The sequence below is a fragment of the Balaenoptera ricei genome, chromosome 4 (genome assembly GCF_028023285.1).
Source record: "Balaenoptera ricei isolate mBalRic1 chromosome 4, mBalRic1.hap2, whole genome shotgun sequence".
In the NCBI taxonomy this organism is placed as follows: domain Eukaryota; kingdom Metazoa; phylum Chordata; class Mammalia; order Artiodactyla; family Balaenopteridae; genus Balaenoptera; species Balaenoptera ricei.
This window is the reverse complement of record NC_082642.1, coordinates 105,928,433-105,942,220: the sequence shown is the minus strand read 5'-3', so window position 1 is coordinate 105,942,220 and position 13,788 is coordinate 105,928,433. Positions and strand designations below refer to the sequence as shown.

Sequence of the window (13,788 nt, the reverse complement as noted above, 5' to 3'; positions counted from 1 at the left end):
AATTAGAAATGGAGAGTCATGAACTTTAAAAACTACTCCTTCCTTTCCCCCTAATTGATAATCAGCTCCTCTTTTTACTAATATTTCTGTTTTTTAATTTGAAGTATAGTTGATTTACAATTTTGTGTTAATTTCTGCTATACAGCAAAGTGATTCAGTTATATGTATATATACATTCTTTTTTATATTCTTTTCCATTATGGTTTATCTCAGGATATTGAATATGGTTCTTTGTGCTATACAGTAGGACCTTGTTGTTTATCCATTCTATATGTAATTCTACTGATATTTCCGTATTTGTAAAAATTGGAACTTCTGTCATCTATTATTGAGTAATCATGTCAGATAAAATTGACAAGACATACTTATATGTTCAAGGTCAAATGATACTTCAGAAATAGAGAAAAATCTGAGGAAAAGTAAACATTGCATCAAAAATAAGAACCAATAGTAAGGACGTAAAAGGAAAAATCAGTCTTTTGAATAATTTGGATCAGTAAAATAAACTAAGTTTTGCACACATGTAGAAGATGGATTAGAGTTGTCTTCAAGAATGGACTACCCAGGCATCAAACAAAGTAGCCTAAGACACCACATCCCATATTATAATAGTATACAAAGAGATGGAAAAATCATCCTTTTTTAGGATTCTCAGGACAGGTTCTAAGACGTATATATACCACCGTAAAGGAATTCTAGATGGAGTCAAAAGAGGGAACAAAGAAAAGTAGTTTGCATCAACATGGAATCCCAAGAACTTCTGGGATGCTGCAGACCTGCTATTTCTCCCAGTGACCAGGTTGCTAAGCAGTGAAATAAATCACTATAGACTCAGCATTAACAGATGCTGATTGCTTAGCCTTCTCTACTTAGGCATTACTTCAAAGATGAGTCTTACACTAAGAATGGAAAAGTTTCCTCTGTTGGTGGCACTTGTGAGCAGAATCAGAATTGTCACAATCAGAGCAGCCTACTGCTATATCCAAATGTGTCTCTCTGTTCCTCAAGGCCACCGAGGAGAGGCGAGGCAACCTTTTAGGAAGTGGCAGTAGGGTGGGGGTGGGGGACAGCTGCCAGTAACATCCATTTAGTTCCAGTACCTGGGATACTCTCTGTTAATGGGGGGAAGGTAGGAAGGAAAGGGCAGGGCCTTTAGGTTAGAAATGTACCATTTGCATCTTTAAATTCTTTACATTCTACATCTAATGAAAGCATTACCACAATTTTGCATCTTATCTTGTTCTCAAATGCTCTTTTTTGTTTAGAATTGTATGAGCCAAGGACTTTGTTGTAGTATTAATGAAGCTAGTTTTTTAAAAGTTACAAAATAATAGTTCTCACCTATTAGTGTTTGCTATAAAGCAGACACTGTTCTAAGCACTTTGTAAGGATTAGCTTATTTAGTCTTCACAAGCAACCCATCTCATTATTCCCATTTTACAGATTAGAAACTAGGGCACGGAGGTTAAATAATTTGCTTAATTCATCAAGTAGTAAGTAGTGGAGTCAAGATACAAACCCATGTAGTGTTGGCTTCAGAGCCTCTGCAGAGATAGGAAGTTTAAGGTGGAAACCAATCGGATGTTACAGGGGAGTTTGTGTTTATAAACTCACTTGGCCCATTGATAACAAACATACATGTGTATTTTCACTGAAGTTAGTTTGAAGCTAAACTCCTAACCCCAGCCAGTTATAAATATATACTGTTGGCCATTATACTTTTTGTCAGTATAGAGCTTATGAAAAGAATGAACAATATTTTTCTCCATAGACATTTAATTTTTTATTTTGAGATAATTTTAGACGCAGAGAAGTTGCAAAAATACAACTTTGTACAATACAGAAGTACAGAGAGGTCCTGGTGTACCCTTCAGGCAGTTTCCCTCAATAGTTACATCTACATAACAATATATTATCAAAACCGGGAAGTTGACATTGGTATAGTGGGTATTGTGTCAGGGGCCTCCAACCCCCATGTTCAGAAGGACTGATGAGACTCAGTAAATAGTTGTACTCATGCTGAGATTTATTACAATTATATAGTAAAGATACACACCCAGACTATAATGGTCAAAACATAACATAGGCAGAGTCTAGAGGAATCCATCTTCAGGCTTCCTTATGTTTTCTCCCTTCCATGAGGAGTTACACAGAGTACATTCCTTCTTTCCCTCCTTCGCAACAAAAATGCAGCAGTGTGTGTGTGTGTGTGTGTGTGTGTGTGTGTGTGTGTGTGTGTGTGATATTTCTGCCCAGGGAAGTCCATTAGAGAATCAGTGCTCAAGATTTTTATTGGTGGTTGGTCGTGTAGACAGCCTCTGCCTAACATGTATCAAAATTCCAGATTCCCAGGAGAAACTTCCTGGTGTTCAGCATAAATCACATAGTTGGCACAAACATTCTAGGAACAGTGAGACACCCCTGTCAGAGAACAGTGGGAACACTCTTGAAATCCAGATTTATAGATACCAGCCAAGGTCAGCCTTACAAGCAGACCTTTCTAAGGATAGCATTCTCAGGCCAGCTGTGATAAGTTTTTTATGCACAGGTGTGTATAGTTCTGTCCCATTTTATCGCAAGTGTATATGTTTGTAACCACTACTGGAATCAGGATAAAAGAACTATTTCATCACCATGAAAATCTCTTATGCTACCCTTTTATAGTCACATGCACCCTTTACCCTCCTCACTCTCCCTAACCCCTAATCTATTCTCCATCTCTAATTTGGCATAGACCATTTTCAAATGAAGGAAATATTTGTGTTTTAATTTTTCATTAAATAAGTGATAAGCTTTATGTTCATACTGTTAAAACAAAACCCACACGTGGACAATAAAAGACTTTGATTTAAGAGATCATTGTATTTTTTAAGCTGGATGGTAGTATTTGTTATTATCTAAAGTGTTCCTATACAAAAATATCATGAGAGAAAGAATTTTTTGGAAAGTTTTAGTATAACAAATCTTGATGGCATTTGCTTTCATTTTCTTTGATCAAACTCTAATGTTTTATTTTGAGATTATTGACTGTCTTCTGGGTCAAACTATTAAATACATCTAGAATGAATTCTCTGTAGTGATTATTAGATGATTGACAATATAATGATAATTTTAACTATTTTTAATAGTTATTAAATAGGCCTAGGATATTTAATTAAGCTTTCTACACTAAAAAGTAGCATAGTCTAAATAATCAACTAAAGTATATTTTATCTTTTTAGGCACATCAGATTAATATTGGTTATTATTTGACATTACTCTTTTTATATGGAGTAGCAGTCACTGAAAGAGGAAAGAAAGAGGTATGTAGCATGTGTTATTTGCACATTATAAATCTCTTCACATACACTGACTTCATTTTAACAAATTAAAGTGTTGATTTTTGACATTCTCTAAAAATTGAAACCACTCTGTGACTTTTCTGTCATATATTGAAAATGTAGAGTAATTATGCTAGAGACTATATTGTGAAACTAAAAATATTGCTAGGGGAAACTTAATGTTAGCTTATAACTTTATTTTATTTATCTTTGAAATACTTATCACTTATATAAAACAGAAAATTGTTTAGCTTCTTTCACTTATATAATAAATTTTAATCCATTTTTTAGTGTAGTTTAATCTCTCTGGTCTTTATCTTACCCTCTTTGTAAAATATGAGTTTTACCTCAAATTCTTTATCAAATAAAGTGAAGTGCAAAAGTAAAAATCGAGGAGGTAAGTAGGTGATTTCTAAGGGTCCTTACAAATTTAAATACTCTTTTTCTTATTTTTAATGGTTTCTCAATTGCAGCCTTGATATCTCTTTTACTTTTTGTATTCCTAAATTTGTACTCTCTACTTGGTTTCATAAATAAATAAATCTGACTTGTTAATTAGGTGAAGTAGAATTTATAAGCACCAAACTGAAAACATTTCCACTTTAAATAATTTCACATAATGCTAATTATTTAGTGTGATGTGCTAGAGAATATTTTAAAATGAGGCCATGCAGCATTTTTTTTCCCAGGGAGACCGGGGCTACTGTGCCTGTTTTAATAATGATAACTAAAACATTTATTAGAACTGATTCTGTAGTTTACTTCTAAACCTATATTGCTTATGATCAAGGTGGTCATTCCTCAAAAGAGACTATATGTGTGGTCAAAAAGTCACTTATTTCCTATTTGAAAAACTAGGAAGATTTGTGCTCCAATTAGAATGAAAAATTAGGAAGAATTATAAAGAACTATGTTCCCATAGTCATCAGAAGAGCCCTTATTTTGGCTAGTAATATTTGTCAGTTTTAGATATAAAGATTGTTGTTGTTTTAATATTCACTTTGAAACACTGGTTAAAGATCTTTAGTTCTTTTGTAAATAACTAAAGCACTGAGTACATTATTTATGGGATTATATACAGAGATGTATTAGAGATATGAATAAATGACTGGATCAATATTAAAGCTGCCCTAACTTCTCCAGTTTGGGAAATAACTGTTTATTGTAAAAGGAAAAAACTGACTTTTACATCAGCCAAACCTAGCTTTATGTTGCTACAGGATTGTATAGAAGCTGAGAATAAATTTCTGGTGATGAAGATGGTGATCCAAGAAAATGAAATTTGTGAAAATTTTATGTCTTTAGTTTATTTTGGACGTGGTTTACTTCGATGTGCTCAGAAGAGGTAAGGATTTTAATTAATGGGTAGATGTTGCCTATCAACTTTTAGCATTATGTAATGGGAATAAAGTTTGTACAATATACCAGGGATCATGACATTTGTGCTCTACTGATTCTTTTCTCCATCACTGATTCTATAGATAATTTCTTTCATGTACTTGAGAATATTAAGTATCAAACTTAACAGGCCATGGCAATAAAAGGTCGTATAGCATAGGCATTAGGAACATAGGCTTTGGAGTCTGATAGGCCCGGGTTCAAATACATTTTCTACCACTTATCTAATATATGACTCTAGGAAATTTAATGTCGCTAAGCCTTATCTTTGGAACTGATACTAGTGCCCACCTCATAAAGTGATTAACAGTGCCCAGGACACAAAAATGGTATTCTTAATAGATAATTAATGGTTGTAGTTATTAATGTTATCACCACTTGGAATAGGTATTTAAGTTATAAATGAGCTTATAACTCATTGAAAGGGTCCAAATTCTGAGTCTGGGAGTATTGGGTGTTACACACTTAGTGAAATTGTACAGGAGAATGTTTATGGACCATCTGTTCACTTCCCATATGTAGATCCTTAGCCATTTGTAGCATCATTCGTTCATTTTATTTGCTAAACATTTATCATATTTTAGAGACTGCTTTAGGTGTTGGGGATAAAATGGTTTACAAAATAGATAGTTCCTGTCCTCACGTAACTGACAGTATAGTGAACGTTATAGACCTTAATCAAATAATCAGTTATATAAATAATCAATTATGAAATGTGATAAAGTGCTATGAAGGAAAATATAATGAAAAATTAGTCTTTATTGGAACCCCAATGTCTTTCTGGGAATCAGAAGTCTCCTTGAGGAAATAATGTTTGGCTGGAATCTGAAGGGTGAATTAGGCAAAATTTACTTATGCAAATCCTTATGAAGGATTACTGCTGGGCCCAACCATTGAATCCCTAAAAGCATCACTTATATGGTAGTTCCTTAATTCTTTGTAAGGTTGATCTTCTATCCTCTGGCATGCCTGGTTTTTAGTGTCCAGAAGATGTCCCACTTCCTGTTGGTTAGCATGATGTCATCAATGTATTTGGCCAGTGTGATGTTTTGCAGAATGTCAGGATGATCAGAATCCCCTTAGTCTATATTGTGGAGAGAATTAACATAGCTCTAAGACAAGACAGAGAATCTGTACTGCTGTCCTTTCCTCAGATATGTGAACTACTGTTTATTTTCCTTATTGATGGGCATTGGAAAGAAATCAATTTCCCAAATCATTGACACTAGAAAGCCCAGTTGTCGGGCAGCATCATTTACTTTCATCCCTGGCCTATAGAGAACAGCCACCACTGAGCTGCTCAAAGACACTGATGTCCTTCTCACTCTGTATTTCTTATTACATTAATGGATGGAATGTCTTCTGGGCCTTCCTAGGGAACATTGTCTAGTGATGGATTCTATTGTCTTATGCAGTAAGTCCATTCTAACATCTTTACCTCCCTGAGCTTTCTTTAATACTCTGCCAAGAAATTTTCAACATTTCCACCTCAATTACTAGAGGCCATTGTGGTTTCCAAGCTTCAAGTAGCCTTCTCAGCAGCATGTTAGGACTGGCTTTGGGTGTCCTTGCTAGGAAAGTAAATGCTGAATTATGGAAGAGTTGCCCCAAATCAATATATATTTCCCTATCAAGCTATATATTTGACCATTGGTTCAGCACTCTTAAGATCCACTCCCAGACATGTTCCTGCTAGTACGTAGTAGCCAAGTTCTACAATGCTTATGGTGAATAAGCTTTTTCTTCCTCTGTTTTCCCACTTGGGCTTTGCTTATACTTGATCCTAGATTTTTTTGTCTGTAGGCAATGAGCAGATATGAGAGGATTTTGAGAAGGAAGTGTATCATCTTTTGAGACATGTACCTCAGATCATATTTTTGCATGATCTACTTGTTCCCTACCAGAGTCCTGATAGTACAATAGTTCTGTTGAGGCTATGCTTTTGGTTTTTGCTGTTGTTCTACTCTTGTGATTAAATACTGGGCCTCATTTTCAGCATGGTCTGCCTTTATGTTTAGAGTTCGTCAAGGTTTTTGAAACGTTACCAAAGCGGCCTTTTAACTTTCATGGAGTATCCTTAGTTGATAGTAGTAGTCCTGTTGAGGCTGTGTATTTGGTTTCTTTTGCAGTTTGTTCCACTTTGTGATTAAATCTGGGCCTGATTTTCAGCACAGGTTATCTTTATGTCTGTAGGAGATGAGGGTCTCTTTAAATGGTGCCCTCAGAGGCCTCTGTCTTTCATTGTGTCCGGGAGTCAATAGTTGGCTGACCTGTGCCATTTTCTTTCTTCAAGGCTTCCAAGACAGTAAAAAAAAAGCCAACCAACTCTACAGTCCCTTTAATTACCATGGCCCCCATAATGTTCAGGCTTGAGCTACTACATAATCTATTGTCTCCCCTTCCACCTGTATTTCATCCCAATCTACCACAGGTGAGAGTCCTAGTGTTTGTATTTCTATAGCATGCCAGAGGTTATCACCATCCTACTTACCACAAAAAAAAAAAAAAAAAAAAGGTCTCTTGTTGTCTAATTGGTAAACTGTCTACTTACAGAGTCCTGTTCAAACTAACTCTATTTTAAAATGCCGTGCAGATATAATGCAGGACTGCTAGAATTTCATAAAAGCTTACAAGAAACAGGAGATACAGATGATCACTGGTTTGACATAGATCCTATGGAAGATGAAGATTTACCTACAACTTTTAAAGTAAGAAATTATTTAAGAATAACATTTCATCTGTGGCTAATCAGAATCATCTTTGATAAACTGCAGTTTATGTTAACTATGTCATTCTATAGCAAACACATTCTTTTGTTGGGCATTAGCTTTTTGTATGAGAAACAACCTTGATTCCATTATCTAGTGCAGAATGTTAGTATGATTCAACAAGCAGAGAGAAATGAGGTGGATGTGTTAGCATTTCCAAATAACAAGATTAAAAGCTGTACTAGTTCAGTATTTCACATGGCTACAGCTAAATGTAATAGTTAACTTCTTTTTTCTAACTATATTTACCATTATTTTGCTGTTGATTTAAATTTTAAAAGTACTAAATGCTTACATCAAAAAACTTGAAAAATGTAAAAATGCCAAAGATAAAAGTAAAATTCATCCATATATTTCTTCAAATGGAGAAACCATTGTTAGTATTTTCATTTATATCTTTCCATACACACATGTATAAACACTCTTTACCTTTTATTTTTAGTAAATTGGTGTGATGTTATATACATTGATTTATAGTATGAAAATATATATTATTGTGAATTTCCCAGCAAGTAGATTATTATATAGTATAATTTTTTCATAGTCCATCTTAAACTGTGCTTTTAATTTGCTTAACCAATTCCCTGCTATTGAAGATTTAGTTTATCCTAAACATTCTAGTTTTTCACTATTATGGAAAGTGATCTTTTTGTATTTCTCACATCATTCCCTTAGTATAAATTTCTAAAGGTGGAATTGTGAAGTGTTTATACACTTGTACAGTTATTCATGTATGTTTCCACATTTCCTCCCAGAAAGTGTGTAACCAGTTTATATTCTTAAGACAGCCTTTGAGAGTTTCCATTTCCCCACACCCTCTGGATATTTTTTACCTTTTGGGTAATTTTTACTCATCTGGTAAGCCATGTTGGTCACTTTTTATTTGTTTAATATGAAAATAGCTACACTCGGCTTCTTTTGGTTAGCGTTTGAATGACATGTCTTCTTCCAAACTTTTACTTTAAACCTTTCTGGATCCTTATATTTTAGCTGACTTTAAGGCCAAGTGCATTCCTCAAAATAAAGAGGGATGTTTTATAAAAATAAAAAATTCAGTTTTCTAGGAAGCTGTAACAACTCAAAGTTTGTATATACCTAATAATATAGCCTCAAAATACCTGGGACAAAAACTGGTAGAACTAAAAGGAGAAATAGAAGACTTCCCAGTCACAGTGGAATATTTTAATGTACCTCTCTCAGTAATCAATAGACTAAGCAGGCAGTCTTTGGTGTTGGCCAGGATAATCATATGACTTTTAACTTTGACCTAATAAAGTAGTAATTTTATACATTTTTGAAAAATATTGAATTTCTGTGTTTACCTGGAGCAGCCCCTACCTGGTCTTGGTTGTTTTTCTTTATTTTATTTTATTTTATTTTTTTATTATTTATTTATTTATTTTTGGCTGTGTTGGGTCTTCGTTTCTGTGCGAGGGCTTTCTCTAGTTGTGGCGAGCGGGGGCCACTCTCATGGCGGTGCGTGGGCCTCTCACTATCGCAACCTCTCTTGTTGCGGAGCACAGGCTCCAGACGCGCAGGCTCAGTAGTTGTGGCTCACGGGCCTAGTTGCTCCGCGGCATGTGGGATCTTCCCAGACCAGGGCTCGAACCCATGTCCCCTGCATTGGCAGGCAGATTCTCAACCACTGCTCCCCCAGGGAAGCCCGGTTGTTTTTCTTTTTTTTCCTTCTCCTTCTAAAATATTTTTATTTCTTATCCAAACTTTCTTATTTTTATTTTATGCAAAGTAATACATGTATGCAGTTTGTCAAGTAATATTAAAAGGCTTAAAAATTAACGGTCTGTGGTTCATCATCTCTAATTGTAGTTACTGACTATGGGTAACTTCTTCCAACCCTCTAGGCATTTTCCTTTGATATTTACCTGTATTTTTAAAAAGCTATACTGCTATTTAAAAAATTTCTCCATCTTAGATATTATCTTTTGACTTCCCACTGTGGAAGAGGAAGGTTTAGTAGCTTCCTTATACATCTTCTTCACACAACACACTTCACTTCCCCATCCTACTAATAGTTGTAAGTTTTTATTAAATTGGCCTTAGGGTTTCCCTTTACTCTATTCCTGGGAATACCCTCACCCCTTTCCTTTGTAGATCCTCTATTTCTTGGATCTCAAGTTTTCCTCTTTCTAGGTATAATCCCTTGTTTTGGTGGTGCAACTCATCCAGCAGCTTCCTGGAAAAGGGTACTTGCTTGGGAGATAAATTTTTTGAGATCTTTCAAGTCTCAAAATAATTTATCCTTTGTACACTTTATTTATATCTTGCCTGGGCATAAAATTGTAGGTTGAAAATCATTTTCCTTCAGTTTTTAAAATTGTGTTTCTGTTATCTTCTAACTTCCAACAGTAGTATTTTTGAGAAATTTGATGTTCTGATTATCAATCTTTTGTTATAACCTATTTTTTTTTTCTGGGAATTTTTAGGATATTCTGTATATTCCTAGTGTTCTGAACTTACGTTTTTTGGTTCTGGGACATTTTCTTTTTTTACTTATTTGATGATTTCTTCTTCATTTTCTCTTTTCTTTTTGAAATGTCTTTTATTCAGATACTTGACATCCTGGACTGAATTTCTGGTTTTCTTATTTCTCTGTTAATTTTTATTTTTTGTCTTTTCTGTTTTAAATATTTATTAATTTATTTGGCTGTGCCTGGTCTTCCGCGGCATGTGGGATCTTTAGTTGCGGCATATGGGATCTAGTTCCCAGACCAGGGATCGAACCAGGGCCCCCTGCATTGGGAGCATGGAGTCTTAACCACTGGACCACCAGGGAAGTTCCTAATTTTTTGTCTTTTTGTTCTACTTTCTAGGAGATTTTCTTCATCTTTTTTGCATAGAGCTAATATTCAGCCAGTATACACTAGTGCTATCATATTAGTTCTTATAATGTTAAAATATTTCCATATTGCTTAGAAAATAGTGGCTGCTTCAAAAATAGTTGGGTAACCAGCCACCATTCCAGATGCCCTGGACTCTCCTCCAGCCCTCTCTCTCCATACTTCTTAAGTTAAAATCCAATAACTAAAGGTTTAATGTCCAATAGAGCAGAATGCTTCCATGATCGTGCTCTGACTCTAGGCCAGCATGTTCTTAATCTGTTATAAGTGGTCCCTATGCCTGTCAGCCCACCAAAAGTCCTACTTCCCAAACATTGTATTAGTTTTTCTTTAAGAAAACTTAGAGGGCTGGCCTGTACCCCTTTATCTGGCACTGAGGAGTTCCAGGTGAGTACCACCAGAGGCCTGCCCTGCCCCAGTTGCTCCTATCCTCATGTGTCTCCTTAGATGAATTCACCCTGTTGGGGGGGAGATTGTACTCCTAGAGTTGCTGGCACCCTAGCAGGGGAGTGTCCCTTCATATTGTTATTATTTTCAACATTACCCTTGTTTCTATCCTTCTATTGAATTTTTGATTTCAATGATTATTTCAGCTATCATCTACCAAGAGTTTTCTTGTTGTTATGAATGTTACTTTTTTTCAAAAAAAAATAATATCCTGTCCTTTTTTCATGAATTTTAGAGGTAAATGTTAAAGGTAATATTAGCTAGATCATGTAAGGCTTTATAAACCAAGTAAGGAGCTCAGCCTGTATCTTGAGGGTCACGTGAAACCCCTCAAAACTTTTAAACAGTGGGGTGTTATAATCAAATTATAGTAAAATATGACTTATAGAATTTAGGACTTTGAAGAGTTTCTGTATTTATGGTAAGGGAGGAGTTCAGAAAGTAAAAAAATATTAATAAAATAGTTACAAATTGTAGTTAGTGTTCTAAAGAAAAACAAGGGACTGGGACAGAGAAAATGGAGAACACACAGACATACACTTGTATACCTGCATATATCCATATTTGTCTATATGTATATATGCATAAATGTGTATGGGTATCTATGTGTAGTGGTTAGGAAAGGCCTCTCTGGGAGGTGATATTTAAGTTGGAAGCAGAAGGTTGAGAATGGAACTAGCTCTGTAAAGAGTTGGGTAAGAGCATTCTAGGTAAACAGAATTGAATGTGGAAAGGCCCTCAGGCCTTGAAGGGCAAATTTGAGGAACTGAAAATATAAAATCATGAATTTTATAGTGAGTGAGACTAGAGATGAATGTGAAGAGATAGACCAGAGATGGCTAGGTGTACTGGGTTCAGATTCTGCAGGTTCTGCGGGACCTTGCAGTCAGTCTTGGTAAGGGTTCTGGATTTTGTTTTAGGTAGTGGGAAGCCATTGAAGAATTTTAAGCAAGGAACTGACAATGATCTTTTGTTTTTTTGCAGAGAGTGCTTTGAACACAGTAGGCAAGGAAGAGGCGGACCAGTTAGGCAGTTGTTATAGTCAGTAATGTAGGTAAGACATAGAGTGGTAGCAATGGAGAGAGAATTAGAAAAATTTGCAGTATATTCTGGGAGAAGACGCAACAGTACTTGCTGATATATTGCATGTAAAGGGTGATGGAATAACTATACAATGGATGACTTCAAGACTACTGGCTTGAACCTAAATAGATTGTGGTAGATGAAATTGATGTAAGTCCCATGAGGACTAAATATTAACCTGCTAAGTTCACTGCTGTATCCTTAACATCCCTTAACATTCATAACAACCTGGCCCATAACAGACACTCAGTAAATATTTACTGAATGAGTGAATATCAGTGACTGAGGCAGAAGATGAGGAGTAAGGAACAAGGAACAGATTTTGTTAGGAGACTCACAGATCAATATTGAACTATTAAGTGTCAGATATGTGAAACCACAGTAATTATATACCTACTATGAGTCCTATCCCTTTGTTTTCAGCATCTCCACTTGACTATTGGTTATCCTCACAGGATATACTACTTTCATACTGATAGGTCCTTGAACACTGCTTCTTTATTTCTCTCTTGATACTTAAAATTTTCTAGTCAACTTGATCAAAACATTTTTATTCCTCATAAAATTCTGAATGCCATTAAACAAATGTTACAAATGCTGACTTGATTTGTAAAATAGTCTGTAGAGGCTTATTTTATCATGTCTTATACCCTCAATATATATGGGTATGTCCCTCTAAGGGACAGTATTAAGGACCTGTTTAACTTAGACTTGATAGTGTGTTTCACAAACCTTTAACTAGCATTTTAAAATATGGAAATTGCATTCCAAGTTGTAACTCTGAACACTGGAAACATACTTCTGTACCCTGCCTCTGCCCCTTCTGGCTGAGCAGCTTGTTGCACCACTACAGTAGTTCCACTGCCAACATGGTGTCTTGGGGGCCAGTTCTATCAAGGACTCTCTTGGGTTTCCAATGATTTCTTGTCTCTCTGTATTTATATCAGAGCAAGTAATTCTTGTTAGGAACATGCTAGGTGTTATGAGTTAGAATGAAGAGTAGACATATAGCTTTGAACATAGACTTTTCTCCTTTCTCCATGTTTGTATTCAATAAGAAGTGTAGTATTTCTTATTTAGGGCCTTTCTATGTATTGTTTACTTTGAATGAGGGAAATAGGTTCTATAACTATTTTTAAAAAATATATACAACACCTTCAAAAAAGGATATGAAATGGAAATATAACTTAAGGTAAGATAAGTGTTGTAGTCTTTTTATTACTGATTCATGAGATTTATTTTTATTTTTAAAATTTAGGACCTTCTTAACAATTTCATCAAGACAACTGAGGGTAATATAATGAAGCAGACCATTTGCAGTTATCTAGATTGTGAGCGATCTTGTGAAGCTGACATTTTAAAGAACACCAATTATAAGGTACTATAATTAACAATTAACTGAGTATTTTAAAAATGTGATTGTAAAGTTAAACTTAGATAAAAATTATTATATTATCATGCATCAAAATATTGTTTAAAAAGTACTTAGTTTAATTACAGTGATAATGCAGTTGAGAAGCTGTTTGAATGTCTCAGAGCTTAGATTCATTGTGATCAGGAAATATTTATATTCTTTGAGTCAGTAAAAGAATGAATTGGCTTTGCTAGGGTTTTTGTAATATTCACAAGTTTCTGAAGTTATAACAAATATTCTTGTAATCATATAATGGAAATTATCTAAAATATTCTTCATAGTTAGAAATGTTACACGTTGAGAATATTAGCATTTTACTAAGGAGAAAGGTTGTCACTCCTCAAGAATTATGTTACTAAGTAAGGATCATTATTTCTTCTGTGGGCCTTGGGTGGGACACACACACACATAACCAGCCTTGATTTGAAGAAATTCAACAATCAAAGTACTTCAAGTCTAGTTCTCCCTGGATCTATCAGAATAAGACTTTGGAAAATCAC

The 13,788-nt window shown here is 34.9% G+C and overlaps 1 protein-coding gene across 6 annotated transcripts in view; it reads left to right on the top strand.

Moving 5' to 3' along the window:
* DZIP3 (DAZ interacting zinc finger protein 3) overlaps positions 1-13,788 on the top strand; it is a 116,805-nt gene that overhangs the window by 26,245 nt on the left and 76,772 nt on the right. For all 6 annotated transcript variants that reach the window (XR_009502945.1, XR_009502944.1, XM_059921190.1 and 3 more), the window contains exons 6-9: positions 3,222-3,302; positions 4,541-4,665; positions 7,312-7,426; positions 13,133-13,252. Coding sequence is in view for 4 of the 6 variants with exons in the window: in XM_059921190.1 (XP_059777173.1) it covers positions 3,222-3,302; positions 4,541-4,665; positions 7,312-7,426; positions 13,133-13,252 (441 nt within the window). In the remaining 2 variants the exon portion in view is untranslated. The remainder of the gene's footprint in view (positions 1-3,221; positions 3,303-4,540; positions 4,666-7,311; positions 7,427-13,132; positions 13,253-13,788) is intronic.